Raw genomic sequence first — 25,087 nt, 5'->3', positions numbered from 1 at the left:
CGGATGACATTTCCCAATTGGGGATTGTTAAAGCTTGACAAAACAAAAAACAAGTGAAAAAAGTGGACCTTAAAGAAACTGCGTGTGCTTAATTGCAACACTAGTTGTGCCAGGATCAGTTCTCTGTATAAGATCACACAGTCTATTAGATTAGGGTGTCACTCCCTAACATTAACCAATTAAGCTTGGAATATAGCGACTTGAGTTGGAGAGAGGAAGGAGGAAAGGGAGCTTGATCAGGAAAAAAACTGTTTGCATGGACATGGTGATCTTTATGTTACAGTCTGTAATTCTATGTCAGTACCAGAGGAGAGGATTACGCTTTACTTTCTTCAACAAAGAAATAAAAAGGACCCCGGGAAGTGGTGCCTCGCTCCAGGCGTGAGGGGGAAACAAAAGCGAGCATAGGCAGCCACACTGATCAGCGCTGCTATGCACTTCGATATTGCGTGATGGCCAGGGACCTGAGGAGAGAAGTGCGAGTCGCGCTAAGAGAGAGGCGGCCTCTACAGGTCGGAGGACTGCACCGCAACAGCCCCAATGGGCCGAGGCGCAGCAACATGAAGGGAGAGGCCACCAAGGAGCAACAAGCATTCTTGCGGCTGCACAGCTAATAACATGAATATTAAAGCACACTGGCAATATCAATGAAAAACACACAAAATAAACAAGATAAACGAGCCTGGAGATCCGAGGCACCTAGCTTGGTTGCAGGAGCAGTGAAGAAAGAGGAGGAGACAGCAGAGAAGACAGACTATAATAGAGCTAGAGACTGTTTATTGGCTATTAATGTTTACTTAACTGTTATCCTTTTCCAAGTGCCTATGGGAAATTACATTTTTTGACTGTTTGCTTGCCTGCTGTTGAATAAAATGAAGAAAGTGAAGCTCAATCCTTCCCTCCGTGTCCTTAATAGAATTGAAACTTTCCATTACGATAGCTAGGACATTTTTTATTCTTTAATAAAATCTTCTGAACTAAAACAAATATGCAATGCAGCTCAATGAAAGAAAAAAGTTCACTTTTTTTTTTCTTTTTTAAACCAGTTTCTCAATCGTGGGAAACGTCACTGCGATTGTGAATACGGAATAGCTTCAGCTATGTGTGGGAATCATAAAACATTTCACACAAGAATCTCTTTTATGAAGTAACTGCATTTTTGGGCACTTTTTTTAAAGGCACTGTTCTTTGAATATTTGTAAGGTGGCCATCAAGGGGCAAGAAGAAGCCAGCAAAGGAAAATGTCACTTACCCAGTGTACATCTGTTCGTGGCATTAGTCGCTGCAGATTCACATGCTGTGCATAGTCCGCCGTCTGGTGTTGGGTCGGAGTGTTACAAGTTGTTTTTCTTCGAAGAAGTCTTTTCGAGTCACGAGACCAAGGGACTCCTCCTACTTTGGTTCCATTGCGCATGGGCGTCGACTCCATGTTAGATTGTTTTCCCCGCAGAGGGTGAGGTAGGAGTTGTGTATGTTAGTAATAGTGCCCATGCAATGGAATGACTAAGTATGTACAAAATGAAGGTTAAAGTAATATATTTACAAATGTACAAATGTTGAAGATTACTTCCAAACGGCTACAGGCTCCCGGGGAGGCGGGTGGGCGCATGTGAATCTGCAGCGACTAATGCCACGAACAGATGTACACTGGGTAAGTGACATTTTCCGTTCGGTGGCATGTGTAGCTGCAGATACACATGCTGTGCATAGACTAGTAAGCAGTTATCTCCCCAAAAGCGGTGGTTCAGCCTGTAGGAGTGGAAGTAGTTTGAAATAAAGTTCTTAGTACAGCTTGACCTACTGTGGCTTGTTGTGCAGATAACACGTCTACACAGTAGTGCTTAGTAAATGTGTGAGGCGTAGACCATGTTGCTGCCTTACATATTTCGTTCATTGGAATATTTCCTAGAAAGGCCATGGTAGCACCTTTCTTTCTGGTTGAGTGTGCCTTTGGTGTAATAGGCAGCTGTCTCTTTGCTTTAAGATAGCAGGTTTGGATACACCTAACTATCCATCTAGCTATACCTTGTTTTGATATTGGATTTCCTGTATGAGGTTTTTGAAATGCAATAAATAGTTGTTTTGTTTTCCTAATTAGTTTTGTTCTGTCAATGTAGTACATTAGTGCTCTTTTGATGTCTAATGGATGTAGTGCTCTTTCAGCTATTGAGTCTGGCTGTGGAAAGAACACTGGCAATTCTACTGTTTGATTTAAGTGGAACGGTGAGATGACCTTTGGTAAGAATTTTGGGTTGGTTCTTAGAACTACCTTATTTTTGTGTATTTGAATAAATGGTTCTTGTATAGTAAATGCCTGAATTTCACTTACTCTTCTTAGAGATGTAATGGCAATGAGAAATGCAACTTTCCACGTTAAGTATTGCATTTCACAAGAATGCATGGGTTCGAAAGGTGGACCCATGAGCCTTGTCAAGACAATGTTGAGGTTCCATGAAGGAACAGGTGGTGTCCTTGGTGGTATTATTCTCTTTAGGCCCTCCATAAACGCTTTAATGACCGGTATTCTAAATAGGGAAGTTGAATGAGTAATCTGCAGGTAAGCAGATATTGCTGCAAGATGTATTTTTATGGAATTAAAAGCTAGATTTGATTTTTGTAGATGTAGTAAATATCCTACTACATCTTTTGGAGATGCATGCAATGGTTGGACTTGATTATTATGGCAGTAACAAACAAATCTTTTCCATTTACTTGCATAGCAGTGTCTAGTGGATGGCCTTCTAGCTTGTTTTATGACCTTCATACATTCTTGTGTGAGGTTCAAGTGTCCAAATTCTAGGATTTCAGGAGCCAAATTGCTAGATTCAGCGATGCTGGGTTTGGATGCCTGATCTGTTGTTTGTGTTGTGTTAACAGATCTGGCCTGTTGGGTAGTTTGACATGAGGTACTACTGACAGGTCTAGTAGTGTGGTATACCAAGGTTGTCTTGCCCATGTTGGTGCTATTAGTATGAGTTTGAGTTTGTTTTGACTCAATCTGTTTACTAGATATGGAAGGAGAGGGAGAGGGGGAAAAGCGTACGCAAATATCCCTGACCAATTCATCCATAGAGCATTGCCTTGAGATTGCCGGTGTGGGTACCTGGATGTGAAGTTTTGGCATTTTGCGTTTTCTTTTGTTGCAAATAGATCTATTTGAGGTGTTCCCCAAATTTGGAAGTAAGTGTTCAGGATTTGGGGGTGAATTTCCCATTCGTGGACCTGTTGGTGATCCCGAGAGAGATTGTCTGCTAGCTGGTTCTGGATCCCTGGAATAAACTATGCTATTAGGCGAATGTGGTTGTGAATTGCCCAATGCCATATTTTTTGTGTGAGGAGACACAACTGTGTCGAGTGTGTTCCCCCCTGTTTGTTTAAATAATACATTGTCGTCATGTTGTCTGTTTTGACAAGAATGTATTTGTGGGTTATCATTGGTTGGAATGCTTTCAACGCTAGAAATACTGCTAACAATTCTAGGTGATTTATATGAAACTTTCTTTGATGTACGTCCCATTGTCCTTGGATGCTGTGTTGATTGAGGTGTGCTCCCCACCCTGTCATGGAAGCATCTGTTGTTATCACGTATTGTGGCACTGGGTCTTGGAAAGGCCGCCCTTTGTTTAAATTTGTACTGTTCCACCATAGAAGCGAGATGTATGTTTGGCGGTCTATCAACACCAGATCTAGAAGGTGACCCTGTGCATGTGACCATTGCTAGGCACTGTTGTAAGGGCTGCATGTGCAATCTTGCGTTTGGGACAATGGCTATGCATGAGGACATCATGCCTAGGAGTTTTAAGACCATCTTTGCGTGTATCTTTTGTGTTGGATACATAGCTTGTATCACCTTGTGAAAATTTTGAACCCTTTGTGGACTTGGAGTGGCTATCCCTTTTGTTGTGTTGATTGTCGCTCCTAAGTATTGCTGTGTTTGACACGGCACAAGGTGTGACTTTGCATAGTTGATGGAGAAACCCAGTTTGAAAAGGGTTTGTATAACATAATCTGTGTGGTGTAAACACTTTGTTAGCGAGTTGGTTTTGATTAACCAATCGTCTAGGTACAGGAACACGTGTATTTGCTGCCTCCTGATATGTGCAGCTACTACTGCTAGACATTTTTTAAAGACTCTTGGTGCTGTCGTTATTCCGAATGGCAACACTTTGAATTGGTAATGTATTCCTTCGAATACGAACCTTAGGTATTTCCTGTGCGAGGGATGTATCGGTATATGGAAATACGCGTCTTTTAGATCTAACGTTGTCATGTAGTCTTGCTGTTTCAGTAGTGGTATTACGTCTTGTAACGTGACCATGTGAAAGTGGTCTGATTTGATGTAGGTGTTTAGTGTTCTGAGATCCAATATTGGTCTCAGACTTTTGTCCTTTTTTGGTATTAGAAAGTACAGTGAGTAAACTCCTGTGTTCTTTTGTGTTTTTGGTACTAATTCTATTGCGTCTTTTTGCAGTAATGCTTGAACTTCTAGTCCTAGAAGGTCTATATGCTGTTTGGACATCTTGTGTTTTTTCGGTGGGACGTTTGGAGGGAGTTGGAGAAATTCTATGCAATAACCATGTTGGATAATTGCTAAGACCCAAGTGTCTGTTGTTATCTCCTCCCAAGATTTGTAGAACTGGCTTAGTCTTCCCCCCACTGGTGTTGTGTGAAGGGGTTGAGTGACTTGTGAGTCACTGCTTGTTTTGAGGGGTTTTGGGCCCTTGAAATTTTCCCCGGTTTCTTGGGAATTGGCCCCCTCTGTATTGGCCCCGAAAGCCTCCCCTTTGATACAGTCCCTGGTAGGTAGACGGTGTTGTTTGTGAGGTGCTGGCTTGTGTGGCTTGACCTCGAAACCCTCCTCTGAAAGTAGTTTTGCGAAATGTGCCAAATGTGCCTCTGCCCTGCGGGGAATAGAGTGCGCCCATGGCTTTAGCTGTGTCAGTGTCTTTCTTAAATTTTTCAATTGCAGTGTCCACTTCTGGTCCAAACAATTGTTGTTCATTGAACGGCATATTGAGCACTGCCTGTTGTATCTCAGGTTTGAAGCCGGATGTGCGCAGCCATGCGTGCCTCCTTATCGTTACAGCAGTATTTATAGTTCTTGCAGCTGTATCTGCTGCATCCATAGAAGAACGGATTTGGTTGTTGGATATGTTTTGTCCCTCTTCAACCACTTGTTTTGCCCGTTTTTGGAATTCTTTGGGGAGGTGCTCGATGAGATGCTGCATCTCGTCCCAATGGGCTCTGTCATATCGCGCTAGGAGTGCCTGCGAGTTGGCGATGCGCCACTGATTTGCAGCTTGTACTGCAACCCTTTTCCCGGCTGCATCAAACTTTCGGCTCTCCTTGTCTGGAGGTGGTGCGTCGCCTGATGTGTGCGAATTTGCTCTTTTACGAGCTGCTCCTACGACAACTGAATCTGGTGTCAGTTGTGATGTAATAAAAGCAGGGTCTGTGGGTGGTGCCTTGTATTTCTTCTCCACCCTTGGGGTTATTGCTCTGCTTTTAACTGGCTCCTTAAAGATTTGTTTAGCGTGCCTTAGCATTCCAGGGAGCATAGGAAGGCTTTGATAATTGGTATGGGTGGAGGACAGGGTGTTAAAAAGGAAGTCATCCTCGATAGGCTCTGAATGTAGCGATAAGTTATGAAACTCTGCTGCCCTAGCTACCACCTGAGCATACGCTGTACTGTCCTCAGGTGGTGAGGGCTTAGTGGGGTACGACTCAGGGCTATTGTCCGATACTGGGGCGTCATAGAGATCCCATGCGTCCTGGTCATCTTGGCTCATGGTATGAGCTGGTGATTGTGACGGAGTCTGTGCCGGTGATATAGGAGTTGCCGGTGGTGGAGTTACCTTCTTCACCACCTTTGCTTGTGGTGTTTTTTCTTGTTGTTGGAAATCTAGTTTCCTTTTTCTTCTGATTGGGGGAAGGGTGCTGATCTTCCCTGTCCCACTTTGTATAAAGATCCGCTTTTGCGTGTGATCTACAGCTGTTGTTTGTAATTCCTCCTCAAACCTGTGTTTTTGAAGTTGGGAGGACAGTGATTGTTCCTCGGAGTAGGAACTGGCTTTCGGTTCGGTTGCTGGGCGTTTTGGCACCGAAACCGTGTCTTTTGTTGTTTTCGGCTCCAAAGAGATTTTCCTCTTTTTCGGTGTCGTACCTTCTTGGCGTCGACCATCTTCGGTGCCGCTATCCCTGTGCCGAGCAGCTTCGGTGCCGCTGTCTCAGTGTCGACCCTTTTCTGCGGCAGTATCTCGGTCCAGAGATTGCTGCGTGCCTGTGTCTCGACCTGAGTCGGACGATCTCGGCACCAGCTCGCCCTTTTTCGGTGCCGATGGGCGGTCACCTACTTTATGGGTTGAGCCATGGCCTGTCGGCAGTGGCGTCCCCTGGGCTTTGTCTGTTTTTCTGTGTGATGCTTGTTTTGACGTCTTACTCACGGTTTCTTCGACGTCGAATTCTTCGGAATCAGATTCGTGGATGGAGAATGTTTCTTCCTCTCCCTCGAACCGTTGTTGTCCTGTCGGCGTGGACGCCATCTGCAACCTTCTGGCTCTTCGGTCTCGGAGCGTTTTTCTCGACCGAAACGCTCGACAGGCCTCACACGTTTCTTCTTTGTGCTCGGGTGACAGGCACAAGTTACAGACCAAATGTCGGTCTGTATAGGGATATTTACTGTGGCATTTAGGACAGAATCGGAACGGGGTCCGTTCCATCAGTCTCGATGTTGCACGCGGCCGGGCCGACCAGGCCCCGACGGGGATCGAAATTACCCCGAAGGGCTACCGGAGCTCTTCAAGATTCGGTATCGATTCCAATCTAACCCGATACCGAACTAAACAATACCGACGAATTTTCCGTTGATTCTGACTAACTTTTCGACCCGAAACACGGAGCGGAAAGGAACACGTCCGAACCCGATGGCGGAAAAAAAAAAAACAATCTAACATGGAGTCGACGCCCATGCGCAATGGAACCAAAGTAGGAGGAGTCCCTCGGTCTCGTGACTCGAAAAGACTTCTTCGAAGAAAAACAACTTGTAACACTCCGACCCAACACCAGACGGCGGACTATGCACAGCATGTGTATCTGCAGCTACACATGCCACCGAACAAATATTCGCATGCTTATATATTTTGACCCTGCCTGCGAGTCACAATGTCGACTATGAAGAGCGGAGATTAACATATTTGGTGATCTGCTGAATTTTCAAATTTTAAAACCGTAAAGAAAACTGATCAACCAACTCAAAACACCTGCAATTATGGAACTTTATTCTTTGTGAAACTTTATTCTTTAATCCCCACATTTTCCGAAAACCCATGCAAAAGAACAGTCGCACTTAATGAAATGAGGCAAAAACTGAAAACATTAAAAAGGACTTTTTTTTTTTTTTTTTTTTTTTTAAGACATGCTATGAAATCTTCTTAACTAAACCATTTGTTTTGCTCTACATGAAACCATTTTTAGTGCCCTGCCAAATTTATGAACGTAATAAACAGGGAGTGCCCAAAGCAAGTATATTTACTGCCTGGTCCTTCCTCGTTCTGAATATGATCCAGTTCTATAAATGTTTCTGGTGCAGCTTTCAGGAAAGCGAACAAATTGATCCTGAACTTGGCAATCCAGCAAAACTGGAGCTCATTCCATTTGACGTGTATGAATAGGAATTCTCAACCTCTGCATCAATCAAAATCCATCTTCATGGCAATTCTAGTAGTGTCAGGTAAGATCTACCACCATGGTCAAAGAAAGATAAGCCTCTTACATACACTGGGCCCTGATTTAGACTTCCGAAGCTTCGCAGAGGTGGCCAATGCAATGGATTTCTAACAGTATGAAAGACAGTTTTCAAAACAAAGATTACCTATAGGTCATGATTTTGGTGCTCGTAGTTAGTGGACACTCCATGTAGTACTGATAATAATGAAATGGTCTAATTTAACTGATCAGCTGAAGACTGACCTTTCTAGCTAGATAATATTTTTATACACTTGCAGTTTCTGTTCCTTCCTAGAAACAACATTCACTGATGATCAGTGTTTTGACATGATTTTGGTAACTCACACCTACTATTTTTCTGGACTGGTGAACAATAAAAATATAGAGCCTTATTACGACCCTGGTGGCCCGGGCCGCTGTCATTGCCAGAAACATGGAACCCGACAGGCTGCCGGAAACATGGAACCCGACAGGCTGATGGTATTCTGACTCGTGGTCAGCCATGGCGGCGATGAACTCAGCGGTGCCGTGTTTATCTTGACTCCTGACCCTGCTAGCCTTTCCATGGCGGGGACCGCAGTACTGTTGCCGCCGGGCTGACAGGCAGGAAGGTTGTAATACGATGTTCATGCTGGTCCGCCTGGTGGGAACACCGTAATATGGTTTAAGGCGGGGGTGAGGGGTGGGTGAGGCAGCAGGGTTGACAGCCGCCTCATCCCTGTGAGTTTGGAGGCCGGCTGGGCCAACCGCCAAACTCATAATGAGCCCCATAAATTGTGCATGTGGCGCGAAGCAATACTGTCTACCAAATTAAGCGTACTAGCAATACGGAGACCAAGATGAAGGTATTAAAAGAATTAAGTCAATTCTGAAAAATGGGAACTTGCACAAGAACCTTGTGTACCACATGAAAGCAAACCCTAATCTGAATGAAATTGTTGCTGTAATTGTGACAGACATGAACAGTCTGCAGAAAGAGTGATCCAGCCACAATTCTACAGGACAGGAGATTTCTTCTCTTCTATAACATGCGGCCCCCACCATCATCCAAACACTGGGGAGAGAGCGTGAACGTCAGAAGTGGGATTCGATATCACCCGACTGATAAGGTTTTGTAGAGGCAGGATCATTTTAGCATTTTAGTAGCTTATTTGTTTAACTAGAACATTTATACCACTGAACAGTTTCTTCACAAGCGAGAGGAGGCAAAGTACCACTATTGGGTGATACAGGCTATACCTTATCTGCCTCTACTTGATTCTTCATTATTTGCGAGTCTGCACATCGTCGTGAGACTTTATAATGACAAAGGAAGCCTAACAAAGGAGAGTGATGTAGGTTAGAAGGCATGTTGCTGACTTTGGATTTTGGTGACTTTGGATTTAGATCACCAGTGCTTTATTCACAGTTTTCTGTATTTGACCGTAATGTTATCCCAAGAACAACTATAAGCCATTACATTCAGATTCAGCAATCTAAATGCAACTCACTGTCTTCCAAGGGCTTGATGTCAACCTTCAGCTGCAGGAAGGGTGTAGAGGCACAGCTGAACGCTGTTCCCAGGTCCCAGTCAGACACCAGTGACACGTAAGCTTCCTGTCCCAACTTATCCCGGCCCAGATAGCTGATTCCAAAATTCTTCTTGCTAAAAAAAGAAGAAAAGGGAGAGTCAATGACGCACATAGATACCTTTGACAATAGCGTACATTTTGCAGGAGAACTAAGGATGGGAAATTCAGGAACTAATCTGCCAGCACCACTATCTAGAATCACAATAAATTGGACAAAATTATTCAGTATCAATCATTTTTCAGAATGGTGCTGCACTGGAAAAGCTTGGGGAATATAAAAACATTGTCTTATTGCTTGGATGTTTGAGATCAATCATTTCACTAGCTTGAGTAGTATCTATGGCAATCCCTCTATCTTTCCACTTAAAACTTTGGAGACCGAGGAACTGGTTTTAACCACACCACGAAGATCTTCACAAAATACGTACCTGAACACTGCCCGGAAACAAAATAACACGGACAACGCCCAATATTTTTAATTCAAACCATATATCGCATTCCTACTTACCTGCTGTAAAAATAATAGGGTAGAGGTTTTCCTGAAGCTTGTATAAAAAGCAGACAAAACTTTATTCACAGCTGCAGTGTGTCAAAAAACGGAAGTCCTCCAGCAGTCCCTTGAAGAACACAGTTTTTACAAGGGTGAATGAATGTCACTGAAATCCCCCGACTAAATTAATTATCCACTACAGCGTTTCTTGATGTAATAGGTTTCCATACAACTTATTTATAACCAAATCAGGCATTTTTACATCGGTTCATTTAGGCGTGTATCCGTGCCACTCACTAATAACGCATTTTCTGGCAACTGTTACACTGAAAACAATACAGAAATATTATTCAACCTCCTATGATTATACCTCATCAAATAGAAGGTGACTTGCACCACAGCAGAGGCAAATGTTGCTGGACAGAGCACATAAAGAGAACTTTACCAGAAATTATTTTTACCACGCATTAGTCATGCCAACAGGTCTGGTTTCAAACAAATGCTGTATGGTAATGTGAAGCATTACAAGTAGATAAAATGTATGTTCCCATGCAGTTTTCCATATTAAAAAAAATATTGGCTGGCCCTTATAGCCACCCATTATCGGTACTGGCTGGTGAGCTGGCATGGTCTGCGGACGCCTTCCCAATGCAGCCCAGAGTGAAAATAAAGTGTCCTCAGTGGGACCGGAACATCCAAAATATAAAAACATTTTTAAAAAGAATGCATCAGAAACCCTTCGTTTATTATTCAGTGCTCCAGCCAAGGAGCACCACCTAATGCCCTGTGAAGACGTTGGTGGCAGTGGCACCACCATGCATTGTTTTAATGTTGTGAAGGGCTGCAGGGAGTGCAGCAGCGCCTCAAAAACATTTAAAAAAGAAAAAAGAAGTCACAGTAAGTCTCCTGGGTCATTTAATCCATGGCCACAGGTGAGCTAAACATAACTGTTTAAAGGACTCGAAGCTGGAACTCTGCTCCTCAGTACAGGGACCCCTTTTGGCCGTTTCTATGGCTGCGCTTTATGGTCCGAAAAATATCTTTTAAAAAAGAAAAATACTCTAAGTTTTAAAATGCTTTATTGAGATTATTTTATGATCATCACTATTATTATATGTGTGCACTTTTATAAACATACATTTGATTATAGTTATTAGTGGATGTTTTGACAAAGCCTATAGGCCTGATTTATATATTGTAATTGTAGCCTTCTCCAAAGGGGCACAAGTTATAGTTACTTTAGATAAGTATGGTGAATTTCAGTGACTTTGTTAGCTTAAAATGGTATGTTTTAACTAACATTTTCACCTAACTATAAAATCCCTTTAACCTTTGTTTTTCAGCAGAATAAATAAAAATATATTACACAGAGGCAGTTGCCACTGTGTAGTTGTAGTTAGGTCAAAGTTTCCATAGGAAGATAGTTTTTTGTTTTGCTAATAACTTTGGCAAAATTAGATGAATATGCACAAAAATTTCCAAGAAAGTTCATCCACCTCAGTTCCTTCTTGGAAAGTTTGCACCGACCCATCAAGCCAGGGTCAGCAAAAAACTGGAGTTGGTGGGGTGGGGGAGGGGAAGTGTCTAAAAATAAAATCTGATTTCCCATGGGGGGGGCAGGGTCAAAATATATAAGCATGCAAATATTTTTTGCTGGCTTCTTCTTGCCCCTTGATGGCCACCTTACAAATACTCAAAGTACAGTGCCTTTAAATAAAACTGCCCAAAAATGCAGTTACTTCATAAAAGAGTTTCTTGTGTAAAATGTTTTAGGATTCCCACAGGAATCTTTGCTCTACAATACACAAAAAGTTGAACGAAAAATACACCAACCTTGGCAAAAAGTTAGAAATGTCCTCAAAAAGCATGTTTTTTTTTTTATATATATGGAAAACGTCACTTACCCAGTGTACATCTGTCCGTGGCATGTTGTGCTGCAGATTCACATGCTGTGCAAAGTTCCGGCCTTCTAGTGTTGGGCTCGGAGTGTTACAAGTTGTTTTTCTTCTAAGAAGTCTTTTCGAGTCACAGGACCGAGTGACTCCTCCCTTTCGGCTCCACTGTGCATGGGCATCGACTCCATCTTAGATAGTTTTCCCCACATACGATGAGGTAGAAGTGGTAGAATAAGGATACTAAAGATGTCCATGCAATGGAATAGATATGTATGTACATAGTTTGTGGTAAAGGAATATTTATTTACATATATACAATTTTAATGCAACTTAAGCGGCTACAGGCTCCCGGGGAGGTGGGAGGGCGCATGTGAATCTGCAGCGCAACATGCCACGAACAGATGTACACTGGGTAAGTGATATTTTCCGTTCAATGGCATGTGTAGCTGCAGATACACATGCTGTGCATAGACTACAAAGCAGTAATCCTCCCCAAAGCGGTGGTCAGCCTGTAGGAGTTGAAGTTGTTTGAAATAATGTTCTTAGTACAGCCTGTCCTACTGTGGCTTGTTGTGTTGCTAACACATCTACACAGTAATGTTTGGTAAATGTATGAAGTGTAGACCAAGTGGCTGCCTTACAAATATCTGCATTGGTATGTTACCTAGAAAGGCCATTGTTGCTCCTTTCTTTCTAGTGGAGTGAGCCTTTGGTGTAATGAGCAGTTCTCTTTGAGCTTTTAGGTAACAAGTCTGTATGCAATTAACTATCCATCTGGCTATACCTTGTTTGGATACAGGGTTAGCAGCATGGGGTTTTTGGAAAGCAACAAACAATTGCTTAGTTTTACAAAATGATTTTGTTCTTTGTAATACATTAGCGCTCTTTTTATGTCTAATGTATGCAGTGCTCTTTCTGCTACGGAGTCTGGCTGTGGGAAGAAGAATGGGAGCTTTACAGTTTGGTTTAGATGAAACGGTGAAATGACTTTTGGTAGAAATTTTGGATTTGTGCAGAGAACCACTTTATGCTTGTGTACTTGTATAAATGGTTCTTCGATAGTGAACGCCTGTATTTCGCTAACTCTTCGTAGTGAAGTGATGGCTACTAGAAAAGCTGCCTTCCAAGTCAAGAATTGGATTTGGCAAGAATGCATGGGTTCAAAAAGTGGGCCCATGAGTTGTGTAAGTACAATATTAAGATTCCACGAGGGTACTGGTGGGGTTCTTGGAGGTATGATCCTTTTTAGTCCCTCCATAAAGGCTTTAATAACTGGGATTCTAAAAAGTGACTTTGTATGTTTAATCTGCAGATAAGCAGAGATTGCAGTGAGATGAATTTTGATGGAAGAAAAAGCGAGATTTGCTTTTTGTAGGTGTAGTAAGTAACTCACAATGTTTTGTGTGGAGACATCCAACGATGTAATTTGATTTGCTTGGCAGTAGAAAACAAATCTTTTCCATTTATTAGCATAACAATGCCTTGTTGTCGGTTTCCTTGCCTGTTTAATGACTTCCATACACTCATTTGAAAGGTTTAGATAGCCAAATTCTAAGACTAGCCAGATTGCTAGGTTGAGCGATGCTGGATTGGGGTGTCTGATCTGTTGTTTGTGTTGTGTTAACAGATCTGGTCTGTTTGGGGGTTTGATGTGAGGTACTACTGAGAAGGCCAACGGTGTGGTGTACCACAGTTGGCGAGCCCACGTTGGTGCTATGAGTATTAGTTTGAGTTTGTTTTGACTCAGTTTGTTGACTAGGAAAGGAATGAGTGGGAGAGGGGGAAGTGTAAGAAAATATCCCTGACCAATTGATCCATAGAGCATTGCCCTTGGACTGAGGGTGTTGGTATCTGGATGCGAAGTTTTGGCATTTTGCGTTTTTTTTTTTGTTGCAAACAGATCTATGTCTGGGGTCACCCAGCGGTGGAAGTAATCCTGTAGAATCTGGGGATGTATTTCCCACTTGTGAGTTTGCTGGTGATCCCAACTCAGATTGTCGGCTAACTGATTGTGAATGCCTGGCATATATTGCGCTATCAGACGAATGGTGTGCATTGCCCAATGCCAAATCTTTTGTGCTAGGAGGCATAGTTGTGACGAGTGTCCTCCATTCCCCCCCGTTTGTTTAGATAGTACATTGTTGTCATATTGTCTGTTTTGACAAGAATGTGTGGACTAGAAGAGGTTGAAAAGCTTTTAGTGTTAGGGAGACCGCTAGTAGTTCTAAGTGATTTATGTGTAGTTGTTTTTGTTAATTGTCCCATTGACCTTGTATATTGTGATTGTTGAGGTGTGCTCCCCACCCAATCATGGAAGAGTCTGTTGTAATAATGGCGTTAGGCACCGGGTCTTGAAATGGCCGCCCTTTGTTTAAATTTACAGGGTTCCACCATTGAAGCAAAGAGTGTGTTTGGCGGTCCATCAACACTAGATCCTGAAGTTGACCCTGTGCCTGCGTCCATTGTTTGCTAGGCACTGTTGTAAAGGCTGCATGTGTAGCCGTGCGTTTGGGACAATAGCTATGCATGAGGACATCATGCCTAGTAGTTTCATGACAAACCTGACTGTGTACTGGTGGTTTGGTTGTATGCTTGACACTATAGTTTGAAACGATTGAACTCTTTGTGGACTTGGAGTGGCAATTGCTCTTTGAGTGTTGAGTGTGGCTCCCAAGTATTGTTGTATTTGGGATAGTTGCAAGTGAGATTTTTGGTCATTTTTGAAAAACCCTGGTTTGTGCAGGGTATCTATTACATATTGCGTGTGACTTTGACACCGGTGTTTTTATTAGCCAATCATCGAGATATGGGAATACGTGCATGTGATGTCTCCTTATATGAGCTGCTACTACAGCGAGACATTTTGTAAATACTCTGGCCGCTGTTGTTATCCCGAAGGGCAATACTTTGAATTGGTAATGTTTGCCTTGTATGACAAATCTGAGGTATTTCCTGTGAGATGGATGGATGGGTATGTGGAAATACGCATCTTTTAAATCCAGTGTTGCCATGTATTCTCCCTTTTTTAGCAAGGGAACTACATCTTGTAGTGTGACCATGTGGAAGTGTTCTGATTTGATGAAGAGGTTTAATGTCCTGAGATCTAAAATTGGTCTTAGTGTTTTGTCTTTTTTGGGGAATAAGGAAGTATAGGGAGTAAACCCCTGTTCCTTTTTTACAGTGAGGTACTAGTTCTATGGCTTGTTTTGTTAAAAGTGCTTGTACCTCTACTTGTAGCAGGTCCAGATGTTGTACCGACAGTTTGTGCGTTCTCGGGGGAACATCTGGAGGGAAATGTGTGAACTCTATGCAGTAAGCATGTTGGATAATTGATAGAACCCATGTGTCCGTGGTTATGTCTGACCAATGTTTGTGTTATTTTGTTAATCTTCCCCCTACCGGTGATGTGTGTTGGGGAAGTGCGACCTTGAAGTCACTGTTTGTTACTGGGGGTCTGCTTGGCAGGCTGAAATTTTCCCCTTGTTCTTCGGAATTGTCCTCTGAATGAACCACGAAACCCCCCTCTCTGGTACTGTGACTGGTAGGTGGGTTTTGTTTGGGAGGTGGATGCCTCGGAGGGTTGCTGTCTAAACCATCCCCTAAATTGTGGCTTCCTAAATGTTCCCCTATACTGGGAAAAGTAGAGCGCACCCATGGCTTTGGCCGTGTCTGTGTCCGTCTTCATTTTTTCAATGGCGGTGTCCACCTCCGGCCCGAATAGTTGCTGCTGGTTGAACGGCATGTTTAACACCGCTTGCTGTATTTCAGATTTGAAACCAGAACTTCGTAGCCATGCATGCCTCCTGATGGTAACTGCTGTGTTTACAGTTCTTGCTGCTGTATCGGCAGAGTCCAGTGCAGAACTGATTTGGTTGTTGGAGATGGCTTGTCCTTCCTCAACCACCTGTTGAGCCCGTTTTTGATATTCTTTTGGTAGATGCTGAATAATATCATGCATTTCGTCCCAATGGGCTCGGTCGTAACGGGCGAGGAGGGCCTGTGAATTGGCGATACGCCATTGGTTGGCGGCTTGCGACGCCACTCTCTTCCCTGCCGTGTCGAATTTGCGGATTTCTTTATCAGGAGGTGGTGCATCTCCTGATGATTGCGAGTTTGCCCACTTTCTTGCGGCTCCCACTACTACAGAGTCCGGAGGAAGCTGCTATGTAATGAACACAGGGTCCGATGGGGGTGGTTTATATTTTCACTCCACCCGCGGTGTGATGGCCCTTCCCTTGACCGGCTCTTGAAAGACTTGTTGTGCATGCTTAAGCATGCCTGGTAGCATGGGCAGGCTTTGATATGACGCATGCGTGGATGTCAGGGTATTGAAAATCAAGCCATCCTCCAATGGCTCTGAGTGCATAGTGACATTATGGAATGTCGCAGCCCTGGCTAGTACTTGTGTATAGGAGGTGCTATCCTCTGGAGGAGATGTCTTTGAGGGATAGCACTCAGGACTGTTGTCTGAAACCAGTGGGTCGTAGAGGTCCCAGGGATCTGCATCGTCCTGTGTTTGCACAGTATGTGTGTAAGGAAATGCCTCCTTGGCATGGTTACCCCGGGCTTTTTGCCTTTGCTGGTGCCAAGTTATGATTTGAAAGTGTGCTGGGACCCTGCTAACCAGGCCCCAGCACCAGTGTTCTTTCCCTAAACTGTACCTTTGTCTTCACAATTGGCACAACCCTGGCACCCAGGTAGGTCCCTTGTAACTGGTACCCCTGGTACCAAGGGCCCTGATGCCAGGGAAGGTCTCTAAGGGCTGCAGCATGTCTTATGCCACCCTAGGGACCCCTCACTCAGCACATGCACACTGCTTGCCAGCTTGTGTGTGCTGGTGGGGAGAAAATGATTAAGTCGACATGGCACTCCCCTCAGGGTGCCATGCCAACCTCACACTGCCTATGGCATAGATAAGTCACCCCTCTAGCAGGCCTTACAGCCCTAAGGCAGGGTGTACTATACCACAGGTGAGGGCATAGGTGCATGAGCACTATGCCCCTACAGTGTCTTAGCAAAACCTTAGACATTGTAAGTGCAGGGTAGCCATAAGAGTATATGGTCTGGGAGTCTGTCATACACGAACTCCACGGCACCATAATGGCTACACTGAAAACTGGGAAGTTTGGTATCAAACTTCTCAGCACAATAAATGCACACAGATGCCAGTGTACATTTTATTGTGAAATACACCCTGGGGCATCTTAGAGATGCCCCCTGGAACCTACCCGACTTCCAGTGTGGGCTGACTAGTTTTTGCCAGCCTGCCACACACCAGACATGTTGCTGGCCACATGGGGAGAGTGCCTTTGTCACTCTGTGACCAGGGACAAAGCCTGTACTGGGTGGAGGTGCTTCTCACCTCCCCCTGCAGGAACTGTAACACCTGGCGGTGAGCCTCAAAGGCTCACCCCCTTTGTTACAGCGCCACAGGGCATCCCAGCTAGTGGAGATGCCCGCCCCTCAGGCCACTGCCCCCACTTTTGGCGGCAAGGCTGGAGGAGATAATGAGAAAAACAAGGAGTCACCACTCCCCAGTCAGGACAGCCCCTAAGGTGTCCTGAGCTGAGGTGACTGACTTTTAGAAATCCTCCATCTTGCAGATGGAGGATTCCCCCAATAGGATTAGGGATGTGATCCCCTCGCCGCCGGGAGGAGGCACAAAGAGGGTGTAGCCACCCTCAGGGTTAGTAGCCATTGGCTACTATCCTCCCAGACCTAAACACACCCCTAAATTGAGTATTTAGGGGCTCCCAGAACCGAGGAAGAGAGATTCCTGCAACCTGAACACAAAGAAGGACTGCTGACCTGAAGCCCTGCAGAGAAGACGGAGACACCAACTACTTTGGGCCCAGCCCTACCGGCCTGTCTCCCCACTTCAAGAAAAACTGCAACAGCGACGCGTCCCCCAGGGTCCAGTGACCTCTGAAGCCTCAGAGGACTACCCTCCATCTAAAAGGACCAAGAAACTCCAGAGGACAGCGGCCCTGTTCAACCAACTTACAACCAAGAAACAACTTTTAAAGACCACACGTTTCCCGCCGGAAGCATGAGACTTTCCACTCTGCACCCGACGCCCCCGGCTCGACCTGCGGAAAACTAACTCTACAGGGAGGACTCCCCAGCGACTGCGAGCCCATGAGTAGCCAGAGTTGACCCCTCTTGAGCCCCCACAGAGACGCCTGCAGAGGGAATCCAGAGGCTCCCCCTGACCGCGACTGCCTGCTTCAAGGAACCCGACGCCTGGAAAACACACTGCACCCGCAGCCCCCAGGACCTGAAGGAACCGAACTCCAGTGCAGGAGCGACCCCCAGGTGGCCCTCTTCCTAGCCCAGGTGGTGGCTACACCGAGGAGCCCCCACCCCCTTGCCTGCCTGCATCATTGAAGAGACCCCCGAGTCTCCCCATTGAATCCTATTACAAAACAGATGCCTGTTTGCACTCTGCACCTGGCTGCCCCTGTGCCACTGAGGGTGTACTTTCTGTGCCTGCTTGTACCCCCCCCCTGGTGCCCTACAAAACCCCCCTGGTCTGCCCTCCGAAGTCGCAGGTACTTACCTGCTGGCAGACTGGAACCGGGGCACCCCTATTTCCATTGAAGCCTATGCGTTTTGGGCACCACTTTGACCTCTGCACCTGACCGGCCCTGAGCTGCTGGTGTGGTAACTTTGGGGTTGCCTTGAACCCCCAACGGTGGGCTACCTTGGACCCAACTTTGGACCCTGTAAGTGTTGTACGTACCTGTGAACTTACCATTTACTTACCTCCCCCAGGAACTGTTCATTTGTGCACTAAGTATCCATTTTTAAAATAGCTTATTGACATTTTTACTAAAACTGTACATGCTATTGTGATGATTCAAAGTTCCTAAGATACCTGAGTGAAATACCTTTCATATAAAGGATTGTTTGTAAATCTTGAACCTGTGGTTCTTAAAATAAACTAAGAAAAGATATTTTTCTATATAAAAACCTATTGGCCTGGAATTGTCTTTGAGTGAGTGTTCCTCATTTATTGCCTGTGTGTGTACAACAAATGATTAACACTACCCTCTAATAAGCCTACTGCTCGACCACACTACCACAAAATAGAGCATTAGAATTATCTATTTTTGCCACTATCTTACCTCTAAGGGGAACCCTTGGACTCTGTGCATGCTATTTCTTACTTTGAAATAGTACATACAGAGCCAACTTCCTACAATGTATGGGTGACTGTGCAGTTGGGGTGCCAAATGGTGACCTTGCCCTTGGTGAATTTGGAGGCGATATTTCTGGTGAGAATTGTGGAGTTGGTGATCTTTCTCTAACCACCTTTGCTCTTGGCTGCACAGTTTCAGTCTCTGTGTGAACAGCCAATTTCCTTTTAAATTTGAGAGTGGGGATAGTTTGCATTTTTCCAGTATCCTTCTGGATCTATAATCTTGGTTGACTTTAATCAAAGTCCTCCACATCCAGCTCCTGCTCAAACCTGTGCCTCTCTAAGTTGTTTGGAGAGCCCATGTTCTTCTGTGTAAGAAGTCTTTTTCGGCTCCGAAGCCAGCTTTTTCGGCACCAAAATACCCATGGTCATGGTTGGTCTCGGCTCCGAAAGGCTCTTTCAAGGTTTAATGGTTTTGACCAGTCGATTCTGACTTTTTTCGACTCCGGTTTCTCGACTCGAGTCAGAAGACTTCGGCACAATCTTGGCCTTTTTCGGTGCCAAAGATGTTACTTGGTCACCGCTTTTCTTGTGGGTCGAGCCATGGCCTTCAGGCAGTGGCGTCCCCGAGGCCTTCTGTTTTTTTGACTGACTTTGGGGTTGGGTCAGGGCAGAAGTACTCACTTTTTGGCATGCTATCGGTCTCCGTCGGAGTCGTCCGATTCCGAACCCTGGATAGAGATAGCCATCTCTTCCTCCTCGACGTTGAGGTGTTTTGTCGATTTCGATGCCATCTGTAAGCGCCTCGCCCGCCGATCTCTCAAGGTCTTCTTCGACCGAAAAGCCTTGCAGGCCTCACAGGTATCCTCTCTGTGCTCCAGTGACAAACACAGATTACAGACCCAATGCTGGTCTGTATAAGGATACTTGGGGTGGCACGTCGGACAGAAATGGAAGTGGGTCCGGTCCATGAGGCTTCGACGACGGGTGTGGCCGGGCCGACCAGGCCTCAGCTGGGTGCGGAAGCCCCAAAGGGCAGCCAAAGCGGTTGTCTTGTTGGTTCCCATGTATCCATAGGAAACCGGTCCTGAACGCAACAATACCGACGGATTTTCGATGATTTTTAAACTTTCCCGATTCGAATCACGTAGCGAAGAGAGGAACACGTCCGAACCCGATGGCAGAAAGAAAACAATCTAAGATGGAGCCGATGCCCATGCGCAATGGAGCCGAAAGGGAGGAGTCACTCGGTCCCGTGACTAGAAAAGACTTCTTCGAAGAAAAACAACTTTTAACACTCCGAGCCCAACACTAGATGGCAGGAACAGTGCACAGCATGTGTATCTGCAGCTACACATGCCATCAAAAAAAAAAATATATATATATATAGTCTTGTGGTACAGAAATCTAAATAAATAGGGTCCTCTAATCGGCTGATGGAGCTTTTTCCTCTTGTCGACCATTTCATTACCATGGGACTGGCTGTACTGAGCAATTCGATTGGTTGGCTGCAACTAATAAAAAAATGCTGCGACCGCCACTATAGGACTAAAGGACTCTGCCTTGGTCCCTGAAAAGATTTTGAAAATCATGTATAATGGGGCAGTGTAGGGAGGGTGGCCAACAGGTGACCCACAGGCACCCCCCACCACCTCCGAGGTGCCAAAAGGTACAATAAAATATATTTATGTTTATGCCACGGGTACCATGGTACTGCAGTAATCCCATGGGAGCCACTGTCACCTCCAAAGTACTGTGCAAGCTTACTCAGGGACATGCTGAAGCTGGCATTGATCTAATGGAGTTGTACCTTGTACCAAGGAATTCCCGCCCTACTAGCAAAGAATTAAAGAAAAAATAAGCAAAAAACAAAACAAAAAGAACTCCATGTGGGTTGGGTGTTTGCGGAGGTTAGGTGCCCATAGGGGTTGGATGCGGGGCCTAGATGGAGGATATGCGTGGCGGGGCTAAATGAACGGGGCCGGGCTGGATGCAGGACCTTGGCAGAGTCCTCTGTGTGTGGCAACCTACCACTACGCACAGTTCGGGGTGTTGTATGAAAGGTGGGGCCAGAGGCCGGGTCTTGCAACCAACCTCCTACCATGCACAGCCAAAGGCTGTGGTTATAAAAATATAATAATAATAAAAAAAAGAAAAAAAATAATCACTGAAAAAAACCTAACGACTTTGTAGTTAAGTGTTGAAATTAGATGAAAACTAAAATTAAAAAAATAACATCTAATTATAGCTTTCCCACTCGCTAAGCACGGCTAATGTCATCAATCATGTTGTTTCACATGTTATGAGTGAATTATATGTAAGATCGCTGTTGATGACTTCACAGAATCATTCCGACACCGTCCTGTAGAGATTGTGAACTTAAAGTAATTCAACACGCTAAACCTGTGAATACTTTTCTATTCGTCTTAATGGAATCACCCTCGAAAGATTTCACATAAAATGCAATTTGAAGTCAAGTGGTCGACAGGTACACATGCGTAACTGATAAGACCGTCAGGCCCACTAACAACGCTCCATACAGGGAGTGCAGAATTATTAGGCAAGTTGTATTTTTGAGGATTAATTTTATTATTGAACAACAACCATGTTCTCAATGAACCCAAAAAACTCATAAATATAAAAGCTGAATATTTTTGGAAGTAGTTTTTAGTTTGTTTTTAGTTTTAGCTAGTTAGGGGGATATCTGTGTGTGCAGGTGACTATTACTGTGCATAATTATTAGGCAACTTAACAAAAAACAAATATATACCCATTTCAATTATTTATTATTACCAGTGAAACCAATATAACATCTCAACATTCACAAATATACATTTCTGACATTCAAAAACAAAACAAAAACAAATCAGTGACCAATATAGCCACCTTTCTTTGCAAGGACACTCAAAAGCCTGCCATCCATGGATTCTGTCAGTGTTTTGATCTGTTCACCATCAACATTGCGTGCAGCAGCAATCACAGCCTCCCAGACACTGTTCAGAGAGGTGTACTGTTTTCCCTCCTTGTAAATCTCACATTTGATGATGGACCACAGGTTCTCAATGGGGTTCAGATCAGGTGAACAAGGAGGCCATGTCATTAGATTTCCTTCTTTTATACCCTTTCTTGCCAGCCACGCTGTGGAGTACTTGGACGCGTGTGATGGAGCATTGTCCTGCATGAAAATCATGTTTTTCTTGAAGGATGCAGACTTCTTCCTGTACCACTGCTTGAAGAAGGTGTCTTCCAGGAACTGGCAGTAGGACTGGGAGTTGAGCTTGACTCCATCCTCAACCCGAAAAGGCCCCACAAGCTCATCTTTGATGATACCAGCCCAAACCAGTACTCCACCTCCACCTTCCTGGCGTCTGAGTCGGACTGGAGCTCTCTGCCCTTTACCAATCCAGCCACGGGCCCATCCATCTGGCACATCAAGACTCACTCTCATTTCATCAGTCCATAAAACCTTAGAAAAATCAGTCTTGAGATATTTCTTGGCCCAGTCTTGACGTTTCAGCTTGTGTGTCTTGTTCAGTGGTGGTCGTCTTTCAGCATTTCTTACCTTGGCCATGTCTCTGAGTATTGCACACCTTGTGCTTTTGGGCACTCCAGTGATGTTGCAGCTCTGAAATATGGCCAAACTGGTGGCAAGTGGCATCGTGGCAGCTGCACGCTTGACTTTTCTCAGTTCATGGGCAGTTATTTTGCACCTTGGTTTTTCCACACGCTTCTTGCGACCCTGTTGACTATTTTGAATGAAACGCTTGATTGTTCGATGATCACGCTTCAGAAGCTTTGCAATTTTAAGAGTGCTGCATCCCTCTGCAAGATATCTCTCTATTTTTGACTTTTCTGAGCCTGTCAAGTCCTTCTTTTGACCCATTTTGCCAAAGGAAAGGAAGTTGCCTAATAATTATGCACACCTGATATAGGGTGTTGATGTCATTAGACCACACCCCTTCTCATTACAGAGATGCACATCACCTAATATGCTTAATTGGTAGTAGGCTTTCGAGCCTATACAGCTTGGAGTAAGACAACATGCATGAAGAGGATGATGTGGTCAAAATACTCATTTGCCTAATAATTCTGCACTCCCTGTAGTGCAGTAAAGTAACTACACACTCTCCTGAGATGGGGCACGGAGGCATACAACTTAGGTAGGCTTTGTGCTAAGAACACCAAAGTGAGATAAACCACATCTAAGTGGGACACCCAATGTTTTCAACAATTTACAATACCTGAAGATCTTCGGTGATGTGCTACAATATCCTTTTCGTGGACAGCTTTGTACTTTCTCACTGATTTTTTTGGAACAGGCTTTGGCTTCAAGCCTAAAACTACTTTCAAACATTATCTCTGCAACCCACATCAGGTGCACTCAGCCTTTACCTTGGTAACAAGGAGAACTACTTGCACCTGAAACAACATACACAGCCACACTTACCTTCACAAATTATGCTATTTGCATTCTGTGCACCCACACATGTATGTACACACAGTAATTCTACACTGTATGACAGCAATAGGGACTTTACTAGCAACTTTCTTTTCCAAAATTAAGAGTCTATGAAGTAATGTTAATAGCAGTATTATAGAACAGGTTATTTCAGATGTCGTCAATTGAATATCCCCGGGTGAAATTTAAATTACAATGTGCGATTCCTCTAATTTCAGTAAATTTGTGTTCTACTTCTGTGAAATTCTCACCTTTACGCCACTTTGCATTATTGTGCGCCATTTATTGTAAAAATGTACTGTGATTGCACAGGCACAATATCACACTTTTTTTAAAGCGGCTGTTCAAAGTTCTTTTGACTTTTGCACTTTTTTAAAGCACAAAATGCTCCGCGTCACTGTTTAAAATGACGCTCAAAATGACAGATTTGCATTTCACATAATTACGAGTAATTTTGCTAAAGTTTTTCGTAATTATGCAAAAGCAAATTTCACATACCCTTATATATGAGATGCCATCTGTGAGGTCAATGATGTCATTTAACATGGCATGTGTGATATAACGTGAGGTCATAAGTAGTACATGATAGGGGAGCAAGATTTAGTTAATTCGCTAAATTACAACTCGGGAATTTAATTTTTGTTTGTATTTAGGCATAATGTTTAATCTTATTTCAACACCCAACTATTTTCCGAAATTAACAATTAGCCCCTATTGCACAAATCATCAAATGCTGCAAAGAAATACAAATTCCCATACTTACTGAAGGTTACAATAATGTCACTTTAATCTGTGTTTTCCCAGTGAAAATATATATATATATATATATATATATATATATATATATATACTTACTGAAAAAAGTTATAATTCTGCTCAAAGCATAAAGCTGCTGAACTTTGCCAACTGTAGTTATGAATGCACAATCTATGCCAGAACTCATGGCCTACCGCATGGTGTTCTCCCATTTACTCTTTTTGTGGATTTGTGCCATTGGCAAATGGGTGTCCTGACAGGGCCGGCTTTAGCACTGGTGGTCCCCGGTGCGACAATCTTTTTTGGCACCCCCCTCCATGGCCTCCTCCTCCGATTCCCTCACTACCACCAGGCAAAAGTGCCCCTCATCTCTGCATAGCGCACAAGGAACTTTTCAGCAGCTGCTTTTAAATCGCAAGTTTCGTAAGTTATTGCTAAATACAGCGCTCCCCCCTGAGGTCAGCGCCCCCCTATCTAGGTCAGGACTGAGGGCCAGATGTAGGAAGCCTTTTGCATGTAAAAGGCCTAACGCGATGCACATCCTCAAAATTGCGAGTCGGTACTGACTCGCAATTTGAGGATGTGACTCGCAAATAGGAAGGTGTGTTCCCTTCCTATTTGCGACCACATCGCCATGCTGAGTTGCTTTGTGACCGCGAATGCGGTCGCAAACCAACTCGCAGTTACCACCCACTTGAAGTGGGTGGTAACTCATTCGCAAAAGGGAAGGGGTCCCCATGGGACCCCTTCCCCCTTTGTGAATGCCGAAAATAATATTTTTTCAGAGCAGGCAGTGGTCCTATCGACCACTACCTACTCTGAAAAAAACGAAATCAAAAGGTTTCGGAAGTTTTTTCTTTCTGCAACTCGTTTTCCTTTAAGGAAAACGGGCTGCAAAAAGAAAAAAAAAAAACTGCTTTATTAAAAAAGCAGTCACAAACATGGAGGTCTGCTGTCTCCAGCAGGCCACCATCCCTGTGAATGCATGGACTCGCTATGGGGTCGCAAAATGCGACCCACCTCATTAATATTCATGAGGTGGGTCTTTGC

The 25,087-nt window shown here is 44.2% G+C and overlaps 1 protein-coding gene across 1 annotated transcript in view; it reads right to left on the bottom strand.

The window, feature by feature from the left end:
• The window catches only part of TBC1D25 (TBC1 domain family member 25), a 92,608-nt gene that overhangs the window by 45,039 nt on the left and 22,482 nt on the right, over window positions 1-25,087 (bottom strand). The window contains exon 3 of the mRNA XM_069209547.1: window positions 9,216-9,370. Coding sequence (XP_069065648.1) covers window positions 9,216-9,370 — 155 coding nt within the window. The remainder of the gene's footprint in view (window positions 1-9,215; window positions 9,371-25,087) is intronic.

The sequence above is a fragment of the Pleurodeles waltl genome, chromosome 10 (assembly GCF_031143425.1).
Source record: "Pleurodeles waltl isolate 20211129_DDA chromosome 10, aPleWal1.hap1.20221129, whole genome shotgun sequence".
NCBI lineage: Eukaryota > Metazoa > Chordata > Amphibia > Caudata > Salamandridae > Pleurodeles > Pleurodeles waltl.
This window is presented reverse-complemented; position numbering and strand designations above follow the sequence as displayed.